This window comes from Chamaea fasciata, unplaced genomic scaffold, assembly GCF_029207755.1.
Source record: "Chamaea fasciata isolate MVZ Bird 193981 ecotype frontalis unplaced genomic scaffold, bChaFas1.0.hap1 SCAF_2, whole genome shotgun sequence".
Classification (NCBI taxonomy): Eukaryota; Metazoa; Chordata; class Aves; order Passeriformes; family Sylviidae; genus Chamaea; species Chamaea fasciata.
This window is the reverse complement of record NW_027094087.1, coordinates 46,864,956-46,882,919: the sequence shown is the minus strand read 5'-3', so window position 1 is coordinate 46,882,919 and position 17,964 is coordinate 46,864,956. Positions and strand designations below refer to the sequence as shown.

The window sequence follows — 17,964 nt, the reverse complement described above, 5'->3', positions numbered from 1 at the left end:
CAACCTGTTCAGTGAGCTTACTGATATTTTAGAAGCAGAAGATTTCAAAGTGAGCGTTCACATTTATAAATTACAAGCAAATTTGAATAGTGTGTGGAAGAACCAAGATCAAATCAGAAATTAAAAAACACAGTCTTCTACAGATTAGATACACTCAACTACAGTTTAAAGTGCTTGTCTTCCAAAAGGAATCACACTGGTTTGCAGTAACCCCTCTGTCAAAGCCACCAACCTAACTGGCAGTGTTGTCTTACCTGAAACTGAGCCATTAATGCCAGTGGATTATTTTGACTGTTGTCAAATGTCAAAACATCAAAGATTCCAACACAATTAACTCGTAACCTTTAGGAACAAGAAGAGAAAAGGAAAAATTGCCATTAAATTTTATTGGTTATTCAATTTTTCCTCTAGCATTCATTGAATTATTTGATATGATAAAAGTAATCAGTAAACAATGCACAGTAATTAGCAAATTACTATGCATCAGAAAAGACTGATTTTACTATTTGATAAAATGCACAGACAGTATTCAGTTTACAAATAAATCAACACATTTCTAAACTGACAATAGTAGGTCTGATCTGTAGTTTGAGGATAATGTATAAGTCTTCCCAAAACATGTTTTAAAAGACCTTTAAAAAACCAAAGGTATAAGCTTTAGCACACTGCCTCATGCCAGTTGAGAGAACTTAGTAGCTATTTATGTACCAGGTGAACAGTCAGCAGCTGCCACAAACAGAGAGCACAGTGAGACTGAAGGTTTTCATTACCTTGTTTTGCCTGTTACCAGAATCTTCGTTGGATCCATAACTCTGCATGCCAGTCCTGCTGTGTGAATGGTCCGTAAGGCAGAGCTGAGCTGCACAATATATGCCCATATCAAAGACTCTGGAAGCAACCCCGCGTGCTGCCGTGGCAGAGGCCCATCGTGCTGACCTAGAAACAAAACATTGTAAGCATCAGTAGAAGGCTGCTGTGCAAAAAGCAAACTACATCTTGAATGATACAATTAACTCACATATTCATTTCATTTAACTCTTAATTGTCCTTGAAAGACACATCTATTTTGCTTTAAAGGTGAGCTCGGGAATAGATTTTTCTTCATTGGTTGGTTTCACTTGCAGTTTTTTGAAAATGTTGACAATTCATTAGACATTATTATTTTCACTCTCATATTCAGGGAAATGATGTGAAGTCTAGAATGAACACTGGCTGGAAATTGCTCAAAGTAGATGGTATAACAAAATACGCAGGTACTTCAGAAGTAAAAACACCAGTACCCTGAAACAAAGAGCATGTACTGCAATAGGTGCAACATTTTACCTCCTTTATTACAGGTAGGCTTCCCAATCAAAAATTTTCTATCATCTAATAAGAAAAAAATAACAAGCTAATTTCAAATTACATGGGCAAATCAGACAAAGATTTGGTGGCTGAACATCATTGAACACAACTTCATGTATGTTCTGCTGTGACACAGCTCCCTGACAAGTCATCACTGCATGACTCCTATTCCATGAGTCATATGAAAGACCAATGACCCGCATTGCTCCCCTTCCAAATGGATTTGTAGTTCTCCTTTCAAAAGTAAAGCTCAATCTTTGCAAACACACACAAATCCTACAATACAAACACATTTGAATAATACTGAGTCACAGATGAAAAAATGAAGATATAGATAACAAATCTTATTTTAAATATGATGTGTGTAATTCAAGTAAGCTGGCATTGTCTGCCTTGCACAAAGTCGAAGCAGAAGAAAATACATCCAAAGTAAGACAGTACATCTCAATTTTACAAATCACAAGAGACATTTTAAGAGGTTGCCTCGGGACTGATTTTGCTAATTTTGCGACCAGTAATATCATCAGTGTTACATAAAATCATCTAAGCATCTGAGTGATTTCATTGTAAACTGACTGCGCTCTTCTCTAAATTTCTTTGTTTCTTTTGTTTGTTTGGGGGTTTTTGGGTTGCTCTGTATTTTTATTTTTGTTGTTTTCGGAGGTTGGGGTTTTTTTCCCCCCTTTTCCCACACAACCATTTCAACACCTGTGCATTTGATCAAAATAAGCATGGGTATGCCTGCATGTGTAGGCACACACAAAATATATGCATAGTGAAAAGAAGTGGAACACATTACTGATAACTTTTTACTTGGAAATTCTACTGACTTTGGGTAATAAGCTGGGAATGTTACTAGCTTTCATTTGAGCTTTGTTTTGTCCATTTTTTAAATTTTAAATTTCTTTTCAGCTTTAAGGTACTTTGGTTTAGATTATGAAGATCAAGATGCTGACTCCTTCAAAAAGCAATAAGCCTGGCATGTCTACTGAAAGCTGAATATAATGAGATATTGTTTGTTTTTCTGGCTTCCTAATGAATCTTTATGCAAATCACTTCCCACAAAAGTCATCATACCAGAAGTCTCATGTAGCAAACTTTTCCCCCTCATAATTCTCTCCTCTTCAGCATGACAAAAATTATAATATAAAATGACTGAGGAGCTACAACCTCCTGTTAGTTGAGACTCCTTACTACTTGCTGCAGAATGCACTTTATATGTGGTGAACAGCAACATGAGTAGTAGGTTTAACAGGGATGTGCACAGATATTGTAAGACAGTTACATCTGTACTAAGTAAGCGCAGAATAGAAATATTGCTATAATATCCCTAAGAGAGAGAAAAGCCAACACTTGGCAGTTATTTTTCTGCATGCATAACAGCACCTGCCCTTTGATTCTCAAATTAAGGCAATGGAACCAAGAGAGTATCCACCACACACTGAAAGACCAGAGTTCAACACAGCTTCTCCTCATCTATCACAAAATCACAAGTAATATCATTTTAGTACTGGAAAGACTTACTTGAGGCTACAGCCAAATCTAGACTGCATCCCAGATTCACATACACTAAACGTACAAGCTAAAACATGGGAGCAATCAGCTTTGAAATGCCCACTCACATATCTATCTGTTCAAAATAAGCACGAGTAAAAGCAGTTCTGTTGGCTGCAATGCTGACTATGATGTATATCCTAAGAGGCCCATCAGAGCTGCCACAGACAGCGCTTGAGCAAGGACCCAAGGAGATGAGACCCAAAAGCTCGCTCATCAGGAGAAACTCACAATTGGAAAGCTTTCCAAACAGTGCTGAACACAAGTAAACATTACCCAAATGATCAGAGTGTTACTTGAAAAAGTGTTTTTTTTTAAGAGCTTCCACGGTTGATTTGCAAAGGCTTCCCCCCACCACAGGCAGAATCAATGGCTACAACAAGCAAAATTTCAGACTCTGTTCTTCCCACTCACAGCATGGCAGATTCACCTCTCCCAAAAATTTCATCTCTGTGATGTAGAACACAGCCACTAATGGAAATGATTAAAAATTTAAAACCTGCCATTTCAAAAACACAGATTATCCATTATTTTTCCCTGCCACATTGGGGTAAACATAAATAAATAAAAATGTTGACAATTATTTTTAAGTTCTGTGGTACGCTGTTGACAACAGAACAAAAAAATTACCCTCTGTACTGGTGTTCATGTGCATATTAAATTTTTGCCTGTTATAAAAAGCATTCAAATGAAATTTTATTCTCAAGAGCAAGTATGAATCCAGAAATAGTCCTGGGGTAAAAAGTAAGACCTGGGAACACCAGCAGTAGGACCTGTTTGACATCATCAGGAACTGTCAGAAAGTACACTAAGAAATAGCAATTCTCACACAGTTATGAAGAAAAAAAAAAAACAACAAACTATGAAAGATTTAGCTGTTTACTAAATTGAACCTCTCAGGCTTGTAAATCAGTCTTTTATATTTAGAACTGTGAATTGGTCAGTGTTTACTTGGTGTTCCTAAGTTAAAGCACTGAAAACAAGACAAATGCAGTAGCCTTCATTTCTCCTTCAGGGAAACTTGGCGTTTGGTTTTACGTTTCCCAGCTTTCAATATACAGAAAAGTTCTGAACTACTAGAGTGCAGCAGTATTTTTTGTAAAAATTGAAAAGATACTGAAAACTTGAACTTACTTTCAAAAAGTTGCCGCTTTTGGCAAAGGTATTTTAGGATAATTATTAATCACATATTTTGTCTTCAAAAACATCATGCTGACTTTCAATATTCATATATTCTTACTTCTCATCACACACTATTCATCTAGTCATCACACAACTTATTTCTTTTTCAATGGAAGGGGTATTTTATGAAAAAAACATTCAGCATGTGGGGATGCAAAAGCTGTAAAGTCAGCAGTGAAGTCCATTTTTGTGCATGACATACTACTATTAATGTGTCAAAAGCAAAGCAAGTTTCCCGGACTGTGCTTATCTTCATCAGAAAGTATTTGTTTGCTGAAAAAACAGAGACTGTGCTGCTGAAACTCCTACTAACACCATGTGCACCAACATTTAATTACTCAGTGTTTAAAAGCAGACCAAAGGACATATCAAAGGCATGCTTATCTCTGCCAACCACAAAAACTCATCGGGAGAAACTTTTCTGGCAGCTGTCAATAGTTAGTCTTAATTTGCCAGGACTCTCTGGCTGTTAAGTTTTGAAGTACATACATTCAGAATTTGGTTTACCATTCAATTATTGGACTGTTAAGAGCAACATTTTGGTACTTTTGGGTTAACTTGCTAATGCAAAGAGAACATAATTTCGGCAGAGATAAATGCACTAATATGTACTATAATCTGAAGCTAAGAAATATAAAAAAGGTGGAAGAAAACCAAGAAGTTCCAGAACAATAGATTTAATGTTTAGAGTATGAAGAAGTGTTTTGAGGAAATATAAGAAGTGAGAATAAAATAAGAAGAAATTTTTCAAATAAATGTACTTTGAGTAGCAATTAACTGAAAATTCAAATTCCTGATTTTAAAACATGTGCAGATTTAGTAAAATACAACAGAACAATGTTAGATTATCACACTGTACCATCTGAAGAGGAGGTATCATCGAATAAAGAACACAAGCAACAAATTCTACTGCATTCAGAAGTTAGAGACATTCGTTTACAGTATAAAAATAAATGTAAGCTGCTATTTTTCTCCCCCACACCAAATCTCTACCAAGGTAGCTCTGTAACAGGCTCTGTAAATAACACGGCAAGAAGAAAACACCCAAGACTGACCACATTGACACCAGTGACATGCAAGACAGCCACATAAACCATAATCCTCATCTTTTAACTATCAAGGTCTCATGTTGTCAACTGAAGTGTTCAACATAAATAAGGTTGCATACCTGAAATCAAATTCTCTGAGTTCACTGATCAGGTTCACAGTGTTGTGCCTCCTAAAACCTTTAAAAGCAATTGTACTAATCTGGGCCTCATGCTGCAGAGTACCCAACTTCCATCCATTCCCCTGCTTCTCTTGGGAGTCTCCTCTAGGCAGGCAGACGGCCAAGAAACTCTGTGAGGGGATGGAGAAAGGATCCGTGAAGGCAGGCAATTCTGAGAAATCAAGTTATAGGTATGCAATCTTATTTTTCTCTCTTAAATTGCTCCTTCTACTGAGGATCAGACTAGAAAGCAGCAGTTATCAAAAAAAGAAAAAAAGAAAAAAAAGAAAGGCCAAAGCAAAGATATGCAGAAAGATTTGGCAAAATTTGGGAATTCAGGTGACTATTCCCCTAATTTATCTACTTAAAAGAGTGAAAGAGCCAGTAGTAAGTGTCATAGTCAGGAGACAGATCTTCCCTTCATATCCCTGTAAGTTCTGTTGCAACAGCTCATTTTAATTAACTAATACTTTGGCTTGAACACATTGACGTGTTGTTTCCAACTTTTCAGATTATTCCTGCCTATTCCTGCCTAAAAGGAAGTTGAAGTAGGGTCCAGATAGCCCATGAGCCTGTTTCAAAGACAGATACACTAACATCAGCTTGCCATGAATCCTGAAGTGTATAAATATAAACAAGTAGAATATTCTATTAGTATCCAGTGATTTGCAGCCCAGAAGTGGATATCATGTCTTTGCAGTCCCCAAATATTTCTCCTCCATGAGTAACCCCGCTTCCCCCTTGAAACCTAGGCAAATGTCCACAATCATCTGTGAAAATTCCATGACTTAATTATCTCTACACAGGTTTTGAAATTACTACCTATCTAGTTTCATTGGTAAGTCCTTAGTTTTAGGCTGGAAGAAATAATAATAAAGAAATAAATTTTTTTATTCATTTCTTCATTATTCCAGATGATTTTCCAGACCATATTCCAGTCATTTTTAACCCTATTATATTCCTTTCCATCTTTAAAAGCGTGAAAAGCACTATTCCACTTTGCTGCTCCTCATCCAGCTGTTCTACACCTTTGATCATCCCTGTCTCCTCAACTTCTTTGCTGTTCTTCCAAACCCTTCAAAATACATGAGGAGGACCACAACTACAGATGGGAGTCTATCAGGCACACACATCTTGAATACAAGGTCTACCGTTGCGTTGCTCTTTTCTTAATAAGCTACAACAAGCTATTGCCTATTTACAGCTATTCAGCATGAGGACAGTATTTTCTTCAATCTACTTAACAATGGTCCAGACCTATTACTGAGTGGCAACAGTCACAACAGAGGCCACCATTTCATGTTTAAAGCTAGTTACATTTTTTCTTTGACCACATTGATTTACATCACCTGCTATATTATCAGTAGGAGTTCCAGTCTTGTAAGATCCTTCTGCAATCAATCACAATTGGCCTTTGTTTCTAACAATTCAAATAATTTGGTATTACCAGCAAACTTTGACAGACCATTTATTTTCAGAGCAAACAAGTGAACGTGTTAAGAAATACAACCCCCAGGACATCTTGTGAGACCTGTCAGTGATCTTCACTGTTCACTCTTTCTGTTTCCAATATTCTAACCAGGCATTACCCTAACTGAGAACTTTCTCTGTCACATGACTACTTAGGTTCTTTTAAAGATTCTGTTTGACTTCACTGAAAACTCCAAGGTCTTATCTACTGGATCTTCCTTTAAAGGACTTTGATAGATTAATGAGACATGACTGCCCTTTATAGGACCACAACTTAATTATTTTCCAGTGTGACAAAAGAATGTGTTCCCAAGAATTTTATTGTAACTTCTAATATTTTATCTAGAACAAACATCATTCTTCTGTGATTCTCTAGAGAGATACAAAAACATAACAAGGACTGATTTACATGGAAATTGAAAATCATGACTGGGAAACACTCAGAAGTCTAGTCCTGCACGTAACAGTCATTAACCTGGCAGTAGATCTTCCAGTTTTATCTCACCAAATTAGTTTCACATCAGGCTCACTGAATCTGTAACTGCATTCTCTGATTCGCCACAGGGTATGACACAACACTAGGGTTTCCTCCATCAGATACTACCACCAAAATCAGTGGTGAAAATCACGTTCCATCTCCACTTATACTGGTCATCTCAGTGTAAAGTCAGTGAGAATTATGCAGTATGTAAGGTATTCACAAGTCTTTGAATGTATATGAGGTTTCCTTCAAGCCCTTGAATGTATTCACACACTACCAAACTGCTATACTCTGATGTAAGAGATAGCCAAGTGAAGTTCTACATCTCAACCTTTGAAATAGTTTGAATTTACAGCCGAAAGCTCTAATTACAAAAGGCACAAGAAAGAAAAAAACCTCAGCTTCTGTTTCTCTTCATATGCTGGAAGCCTAAAGATATTTAGGGAAGATCTGCTGTAACTAAAAAAAAACAAACCCAAAAAAACCCCCCAAAAAACAGGCCATGTCACAGTCCTCTGGTCATCCCTAGTGCTGGATACAGTTTCAGGGCTGGTCCTGCATCAGGCAAGAAGTTGGTCCAGAAAACCTCTGTGGGGTATTTTTTCTACCTTAAGTCTTTCTGTGATTCCATTCAGCAGTGACCACCTCTCTCTCTCAGCATGGCACTACTGTGTTCCAAACATTTGACTGCAGTTTGCAAGGCTGCAGGGGTCACAAAATGGTCCTAACAGGAAGAATGATTGACAGCATACTGTTTTGGATGGGAAAAGGCTTTAGCCACAAGCATATGAGCTCTACTGTGCTACTTGCTGAGCCATAGACCATCCAGTGACAGATTTTATTTCAGAATGTTGATGTAGTTTTAGTGACTCCATTGAAGTTATGTGTAAAATGATAAAAAAAAAAATTCAGACCTAAGATGGGAAGTCGGTGTCTGAAAAGAATATGGTACAGGGATTTTTCAATCCATTTCTTGTCTTAACTAGTACTAGACATTTCAACCCATCAAACAAAATGCAGTCTAGTTATCTAGTTCCTCATAATACATAGGGAGGAAAAAAATAGCAGGGTAGAACACCTAAACAACAAGCATCAAATTGGTGTAACGTATCTTTTGAATTTTGGACTCATCAGCATTCAATGTTAGGTGCTACTTCGTGACAGACCTGCAATAAGGACATCAAAGCTCCTGGCTCCCAATTTTGTTCCAACTTATTTTTCTTTCAAAGAGCTGTAATTCCCTTACACGCTGACATCAATTTTATAATTAATAATTAAAAAAAATTTACAAAGAGGAGGTGAAGAAGAGTTCTCTCATATCAATCATTCAGTATGACAGAACTGATTAGCCAAAAAATTAAGCTGAACAAGTATTTGTGACCAGATGTTTACTGCTGAAGTATTGGTAACAGTGTACAGAAGTATTTATGATAGCGTGGTTTCCTTACCCCATTTCCGTTTTGTGAAATAGGAATCAGCACTAGGGTCATTGAAGTGTCTGCTCATCATAGTCTCTCCTCCAGCATGAAAATCATATGCAAACACTAAAGCTTAAAAATAGAACAGATGATATTTATTAACTCAAGCACATTTGAAAAAAGTATCAACACATCAGCTGGGGAGAGTGGAGGCATGGGGCAGTGGAAAAGAGAAAAGAAAAACTTACAATGTTCTCCAAAAGCTTTAGTGGTAAACACTTCACGCAAAGTTACGATATTTGAGTGCTGAATCTTTTTCCACATGTCAACCAACACCATGCACTTTGTATTAACAAGACGAAAACCTGGGAAAAAAATGAAACCCATGGTTTAAAGTATAATAGTTAGACTGAGAATTTTTTACTTTAACATTTCATCTGAAACTGCTGAGAAGCAACCAGACACAAAAATGTGACTGGTATGCTTAGGAATGCTAGTCCTTCTGAGACAACTCAATTTCTCTCACCATGTATCCTCCGAAGGCAATATGGCAGGTCATCTTTACTATTTACAGCTTTATAGCACGATGTAATGTAGCCAAAGTTGCTCGTTTTCTGTATCCGATTGGGCGGTGGCAGTGGTTCCAAAGGAAAGAGACTGTGGTAGCTGTCCACTTCCGCAGGAACTGCTAAAATCAGTTTATACACAGAAATACATTAGGCCTCAGCTGACTTGGAGAAAGTTACTGAGTAGCAGAGAAAATTAAAATGACTTTCACCAATATATAAATCAATCTCCACCATCTTTTAGGTGCGTGTGAAGCTGAAGTTCAGTATTTTTGCTTTAACACCAACACATTGGTAGGTTCCTAGAAGTGATCCCATAGAGCTAAAATTACTGTCTTCAGAAAAAGTGTTACATGAAGCAAAATCAACAGAATAGATGCGTAGTTCCATCTGCCATCCTCTCATTTATCTTAGAAATTCACCCTTATGAATGATACTTCTCTAGTGCTTTTCTGACACTGATTCAATAATAAGCACCAATTTCCATGCAGACTTCATACTATAGTAAGAACTCCATTTTCATCAGGAAAAAAGCACAAGTATCAGTCTTATGTGTTTTAAAATACTGGCTAAGAAAACAGGAAGAGAGAAGTGCTAAAGGTTTACAAATCAGATTAAGAGATTACACTCGCACTTCATCTGGATTAAAACACTAAACTGCATTTTTATAAACTGCATTATTGTATTATGCACACATTTACAAGACAGCAAGAAAAAACTGTTCAAATCAAGCTGAATAATGTAAACTCCCCAAAAGCTAAATCAAAGGGAACAGTATATAGTTCTTTTCCCTGACAACTAGTACAAAGCCTTCTCTGATATACCAGCCAAGTCACTTCAAAACAAACTGCTTTGCTAGTTTACATACAACTTTTGAAAAAATACGCATCATTTAAAGACATACCTAATATCTACAAAGTAATACAAAACTGTTCTTCACAAGGCTTTACTGCCTTAATGATTTTTCCTTTCTCAGCAATTGGAAGTATTCCTAACCATTAAGGAGTTTCAAAACGGAAACTTACAATAGAAGACAAAAGAATAATTCACATTTCTTGAATTTTGCATTTGGTTAACCATGGCTCAGGTTAATGATTAAAGCTCCATGAAAAATTAAAAACACTTGGCATTTTTTGCAAGATTTTATTAATATAGATGAATGTGCATGGTTGCAGAAAAACATGATCGCTGTTTCAAGTTTTGAGAAATACTTACTTACCAGGAATATCAGCCTGATCAATCTGGGCCATAGTTATTAAGTGTCTGTTGATGAGTTCCTTAGAGGAAAAATTAAGTTTTGAACATTATAATTCAGTTCATTATTTTTGATAATTTAAGAAAACACTGTCTTTGAAATACTAGCTACCCGTACTAAAATAGAGAATTGATGCAATTGTCTAGGGCAGAGAGGGTCAGAAGACCACTAGCTTGAAAATTTGAATGATAAAATACCTAATTTCTTGAAGGAGCTTCGGAAGACATTTGCTATAGCTGGCACTGACAAAGGCACCTACTACAGTAAAGCCGAAATGAATAACACTCACAGCCAGCCTTGAGATGATGAGCACTGAGAAGAGCTCTTCAACTAACATACACTGCATACACTTTCATTTCAGTGGGAGACTTTAAAACCGAAGAGTATTGCAACTTAAAATAATGCTACAAAAATAAATCCATGCACACCAAGAAACCACATCAGTAACAGTACTGAGCTAAACAGTAAATCATGGCATGCAGATTAGACTGCAGTCATGTAAGTTGCAACTCACCCCACCCTGTTGTACTTCACCTACTACAAGATTTGATTTTTCAAATTCTCCACAGGGAAAACTGACTGCATAGATTGCAAGTGTCTACTTCTCTTCTGCCATTAGCAATTTTCTATTTTTTACCAAAATAGGCATTTTTCCCTTTAAACTCTCTACCATCTTACCTGTCTGAGCTCATCTGCCATGAAGAAGGAAGGTGCATTTGCTTTTGGCTGCATGTAAGCAACATGAGGAGCAGCTGGATGATAGATGTGGTAGTTTGGAAAAACCTAAAAATAAAATATTTCAAGAAGTTTTTAAAGTCCTTAAGGATAAGGTAAATGAAGATTTTTCTCATTCTTTCAGCTCAAACTACAGAACTATACAATCCTCATGAACAGTACAAATTACAAATACATTGTCAGATATGCTATGATTTTTTAATGTGGTATTCGCTTCTAACAATTTCAAGGGAGAGGGAGGTACATATGTATGTACATAGTTATTTTAACAGTTTTGTAACCACCTCTTCCCCATCACTGTAAATATAAGAGCTATTTAACCTATCAAAAAAAAAAAATCTGACTTCTTGATGTTTTCTCATTATGTATGTATCCACTGAGACATATAGAATGCTTTCTTGCTGCTGTTGTTTTAAAACCCCAGAAAGCTCTACACAGCTATACATGAAAAAATATATATAGAAATTTCTCTGGTCCTTATATTTCAGTGATTTTTGGAGAACAACTGAAATAACTAAAAGGCCTGATCTTCATACAGAATAAGCGGTTTATAGCATTAAGAATAACATCTGTAGTATCAACCAATTCAGCACTTACAAACTCCAGACAGTTGTGTACAGAAGGCCAACATACCATTCCTGTGAGAGGTGCTGGAGTTGTATCAGTGTAGAAGTATGTTGTTCCACCCACTGTTTCCTTCTGGATCACCTGGCCAGTAGATGGAGGCTGAGAGACAGCGTTAGCGACAGACGCAGAGGCACTAGTAGGCACCATATAGTTTGCTGGGTTAGGAGTATGACTTCTTCTTCGAGGAGCAGGAGATGTATGAGGAGTTATTTTGGGAGAATGAAGAGGAGAAGATCCTGCTGACAGTGACATTCCTTAAAGAAACACAATAAGATATTCTTGATCAAATCTGTCATCAAAAAAACTTAGCAATTTCAGAAAAGCAGCCTTCACTACCAACAATATTCTGAGCAGGTGAGACACTTAAATCTCCATATAGATATAGAAATCCTTGAGGGATAAAATACTAAGAGCATGACTGAACAGATATTATTTTCCCAAATATCTTTTCTTAGTGTAGAGAGATACGGCTTGGGAACTTACAATATACACATGAAGAACTGAAATGAAAAACATAAGAGTTGCTGAAAGGGGAAGACAAGTCAAAATAATGCTGTGTCTAAAAGATAGTTCATTCAACTGCAAAAAGATAAAAAAAATTAATGACTATATAAGTGAATGTTTACTTAACAGTTACATGAGCAGTCAATGGAGTTTGCTTAGCTATAACTCACTTCACCTAATTATGCATGTACCTTTTATTAGAACTCCACAGCTATGAATGTCTCCTGTAATACAGCACACAAATAAGTGCGTAAATAATACACAACATGCCATTATTAATAACTCCAGGGGAATGATTACCTATTTTCCTGCAATTATTAAATTCAAAAGTCATCCTAAAAGATCTATTTAATATGTAAAGGTAGGTAACATCTCATGATATGAAGTCTATTAAGTAGTCCTGTTGGGATTTCTAATTTATTTGAAATTGTTTTATTGGCTGGTGTTCACCTTCAACAGTACAGGGGCAACTCCACTGACATCTGAGAAACTCTGCATCTAAACAAATTCATCAATGACAAAACCAAGGGTAACTTTTTTGCACACACACTTTTTAGTTACCAAACAGTCCAATTACTTCAATAGTTATTGCATGCAGAATTCTCATATATGCTTATTTATAAAAATTAGGTGTAAAATAGACGTTCCAGGGGGCTGCTGAGGAAGAGATAACCCTTCAAAAAAACTCCTTGCAGAGTTACTTACTAGCAGAAGATCTGACATATTCAGGTGTTCTGATTAAAACCAAGGAAAACATCTTTGAAAGTTATTACTGCTCAGTTCAGACTGGGATGTACTTTCTCTTCTAGACAGTCAGAATTGTATTAGTAATACTAAATCTTTTTCTTGAAAGAAGATACAAAGCTTTCATATTTAACATTCTATTGAGAGCTGAGAATTTTTCTCTAATTACAAATTGTTAGTTATAACTCAGATATCTGATTAAATTAATTCCATAAGCTCTAGTAACCAGAGTAATTTAAGCAAATATCCAACTAATAAAACCAAGACAAATTTTTTTTTGCATACGCACATTTTAGTTACATAAACTAGTTTATTTAACTTCAATCACAAGTTACTGTATGCAGAGTTCTCAAAATGCATTATCAGTAATGCATAGGAGTGATTTCACGCTCGTATTGTGTCCCTAAAGTAATCGTATCCCTCCTACATTTAATTTTTTTCTTTTTTAAAACAAAAGACAAAAGCAAGTAAGTTTCAGTATTAACAAGCAAGCAGTAGCTTGGGAAAAATTACTTTGAATCAATATTATCCTAATGATATTAACAGAATATTTGTAACCTTTCATTTAGCTCCTCTCATTTACTCCTTTAACATCTCAAAAACCGTGTTTATTAATTCAGCACAATTCTCTTTTGATCCTCAAAAGTGAATAGTTCTACCAAAATGAACAAGATTTTCAAAATGTAACTGTGGTAAAATAATATGCTTTTCTTTTTAACTGTGTCTTTTAATTCATTTATTCTTTTTATAAAAGTGTTGAATACAAGAATATGAAAGGAAAAAGTCTGCAGTATTCTAGGCTAGAACTTTTCTTTATATTAATACACATACCTGTGTGTACACACACCTTATAGATAAGCAATATTATAGAATATTGCTAATTAGTGTGCTAACTTAAAGAGTGAATTATAATAGGCACTGCTAAAAGGTAACATAAATAGTCTCCTAAAAATCTGCTTAGAAATTAACTGTATGACTGTAAAATGTTACATATTTTGAAAGCACCAAATTATTCTACAAAGGAAAGTAAGTTTTCATGAAGGTAAAATTACCTTGAGTGACTGAGTAATGTTTCAATATTTCAACAGCTACTGTAAAGATTCTTACATTTTTAACGAAAGACTAAAACACGAATGCATTCTTAATCCACTGGGGGAAAAGCTCAATTTCAAAGGAAACAATGTATCAATATTAAAAGCCAAAGGATGATTAAAAAGGCCATTAAACTGAAGCAACTCTACAGTTCATCATATCTAAGAGTCCTCTTCATATATGGAAAGTCCTTATATGTCCTTTTCACTCTATTCCAATAAAGCACTATTAACTGAAGTCCTTGCAAGCACATTATCTCAACCCAGACAGAAATAACTGGCTTCAAGAATAACTCAAAATAAACCAGCCAACTGTAGGGATCATGAAATAACTCAGCAGCCTTCATATACACTGATGATACGTATTAACTGAAGACCTCTCTACTTTAAAATAAACACTGTATGTACAAGACAGTAACTAGTATCTTACAGAAAAGTGAAGACTTGCAACTTGCTAAAATGATACTGGGACCTACTACAAGTTTCCCAGAAGAAATATCTCTAATGGTTTTTACAGGTACAATTTTAAAATTCCACTGAAGTTCTACTTTTTAAAAGAACTTATTCCTGCCAAAGAATGGTTACACACATAAATCCTTAATGTCTTTGCACAGGTATTAATGCAAGATTGAAAAGAAAGGATCACAACATCACACAAATCCTTTCACATGGCCTTCCAGTCTAGTCAGATCTCCTTTTGAAAGGACATTGAGAGTACAGCGAAAATCATCTGGCAGGCAGAACACATGGCCTCCTCATTTATCAATATGCATAGTGAGTTCAGGAGATGAAAGAAGCTTGACTAGAGTTTGGTTTTATTCCACTAGAACAATATACTACACATGCTACAAGAATTTTGCTCCTAGTGCCATGGTGGGTATGGACAGGTTGAGACAACAAATACTGAAGGTGATAGATTCTTCTGAGAGACTTGCATTACATTCCGCACCATCTGAATAACCACTGAAAGCCCAGTATAACAAAAACCCCTGAAAAACTCTTAACACAGTGAAACTTATGCACATTTAAGTACTTATGGCAGATAACAGAGTGCACAAACTCAAACAGGTATCACCAACTTCATTAGTTTTTCTGTTAAAAGCACACTAAAATTAATATTTCATCATAACGAATAGTATTAGGGGAAAATAAAGGAAAATAGTTATATTTACAAGTGATTATATAGTCCAACTGACTCATACTCAAGGAAAAAGATGTTACTAAACATACAATAGTAACAACTGAACCATACCTCACAGAATTAGGCTGATTTTAATAGCACAGCTTATATAAACACCTATTCACTTAAAGGCCTAAGAAAAAATGAGCTTTTAAAAATCTACTAGCAATTTACATATATATAAATACACGTGTGTACATATATATACACACATGTACACATATCCCTCTTTAATATCAGTGATCTTGACAAATAACATTAAGCTTTCCCTATGAGAGGGTTCAAGATTCCCCTATATTAAAATTCAAATGCCAACAGGAATACTATGACAGACATCAAAAAGCCTGTTTCAAATTGTCCCTCCTGAGACTTTTCTACCAGCAAAGGCAATTCTTCATTCCTTGTCTTGGGAAATCTTAATACACTTAATGAAGAAATCAAATACAACCTTAAAGGATGAACTGCAAGGGGAAAGGGCTTCTTTCACCTTTCTATCTAAAAAGAGGTGGCACAGTATGCAGCTGTCATGGTGTCACACCAACACTGGAAATGGTTGTGGGATTTGAAGACCTTTTCCCCAACATTCAGTGATTGTGTAGGCTACCTGCACACACCTGCAGCTCCTGATGCTATTCTTTTACCCTAAAGAGAGAGATCATACATATCCCTCTTTATTCTTACATTTTCATTTCTTGCCTTGTTTTTTATTTTTGAAGTTTCATTGCGACTGAGGAAAGGGAAATGGCTTCGTAGCACACAACATATTTGAATTAAAAGCTAGGTTGTATTCTGAATCTGAGAATTCACACAGATAAAATCAGGATCAAAGCGCATTAAGCATGATCTCTTAATGACTCAGTACCTGCAACTTTTTATTTAATGAGAATTCACAACTTAGGCAGGATTTCATTAAGCTCACATGTATGCAAATCAGCTGGTCTACAAATACAAAGGTTTAAAAAAAACCCTTTAAAGCTCTACCTACACATTTGCTGATTTACCATATCCCTATGCCTCTAATGCTTATAACACATTCAGAGGTCAAAAATTAAACATTTAACATTTAATCTTTAATGTTCTGTACTTCAGAGATACCCCAGACTACTAGGTAAATTCTGAAGAATGACAAAGCAAAATACATTATAATATCAGATGATTTCAAGAACTTAAAGTAGCATCCTTAAGTTCACTAACTATTTCTTTTTATTGTAAGCTTTCTATCAGGTTATTAGCACTGTAACTGTGTATTTTCAAGTTAATTAAATCTGCTTCATTGACTAAATAATTTGAGTCATCATTTCCTTCTCTTCAGTTTTAATTGGGAAAAAAAAGATAATTTTAGAGTCTCTTCACCTTCTTCTGGTCTTACATTATTCTGGAATTGCTGCAGAACTTCATCTGCACCATATTTGAACCAGGAGGCTGGAATAAGCTCTTGGGGCCGTCAGCCACACAAACCACCTCAGCTGGAAGTGCTCTATCTCCAGCTGGGGCTGCGGGCTCTGAGAACTACACTCCTGCAGCTCATCACAAATGGACCCCTGCCAACTGGGCACAAGCACACCACCTTCACACTCCTGCCTCCTAAGCCTGCAGGTTCAGACTAGCAGCAGAAATGGGATCTCCTACATTCTGCATAAGCTCAGAACCTGACTTGGACTAAACACAGAAGTAACAGCATTTTGCTGTCGCTTCCATCAGTGAAAAAGGCATCATTCTTTAGGTATAACCCAGATATTTTTCATTACTGGGAGCTATACATCTGTTCTCTCTCAAGTTCAACACTGCAATGATGTCTTATCACTTCGATGACATTCATGAATTTCTTTCATACACTGTGTTGCATATTTTAATGACATTAATACTCAAATACAGCTACACAGGACTGGGCAAGATAAGCTTGTTAGCAAAAGTGCTATTTGAAGATTGTCAACTTCTTACTAAATTTCCCACACAAATGACAAACAAGGTATGTTTCCTAGCAAGGAAAGGGATGAGGTAGTATCCAGGTGACTTTATGGAAAAAGGGTTTGAAAACGGTAAATGAGAACTGTTTACAACTCTTTGGTGAAACAATTTTCTCCTACCACTTGTGTAAGTTGCACTTTATACCATTTTATTTCCATATAAAAGGCCACCAAGATTAACATGACTGTGTTGAGATTACCCTAGAAAGCACTTACATAAGTAAACATGTCAGTGTAGGAGTAACCTTCTTCCATGCTACATCCTAATTGATACATCAGTCATGGATCCAACAAATTATCCACTGAAGTATTTTAGGTTATCCCTGTCATAATTTTCAGTATTTCTGCAGTCCTCTTGACAAGACAGGCAGAACAAATATTTTCCAAGGACAAGAAATACTAGAGATCAAAAGTGGTTTTGATTTACACCTACCTCGAGGGAAATCTCAGATACTAGATATGTGAAAAATCTTACATTTTTCTATCATCAAAATGGAAATCAAAGGACTGCTTCCATAATTTACCTACTTTGTTATGGGTGAATAAAAGTATGGAAGTCTTAAATACTCCTACTACATTTCCTTATTTCTCGTGAAATTTTGATTTCCTCTAGTACCCTGTAAATTATAATAAGCAATC

At 35.9% G+C, this 17,964-nt stretch overlaps 1 protein-coding gene across 6 annotated transcripts in view; it reads right to left on the bottom strand.

Annotated features, from left to right (window-relative positions):
- Positions 1–17,964, bottom strand: part of PAN3 (poly(A) specific ribonuclease subunit PAN3) — a 97,930-nt gene that overhangs the window by 34,871 nt on the left and 45,095 nt on the right. For 5 of the 6 annotated variants that reach the window (XM_066175939.1, XM_066175935.1, XM_066175937.1 and 2 more), the window contains 8 exons: positions 11,846–12,093; positions 11,156–11,260; positions 10,442–10,499; positions 9,183–9,344; positions 8,905–9,021; positions 8,687–8,788; positions 771–936; positions 255–342 (listed from right to left, as the gene is read on the bottom strand). In XM_066175939.1, the coding sequence (XP_066032036.1) occupies positions 255–342; positions 771–936; positions 8,687–8,788; positions 8,905–9,021; positions 9,183–9,344; positions 10,442–10,499; positions 11,156–11,260; positions 11,846–12,093 (1,046 nt within the window). The remainder of the gene's footprint in view (positions 1–254; positions 343–770; positions 937–8,686; positions 8,789–8,904; positions 9,022–9,182; positions 9,345–10,441; positions 10,500–11,155; positions 11,261–11,845; positions 12,094–17,964) is intronic. The other variant, XM_066175936.1, reaches the window with a different exon arrangement.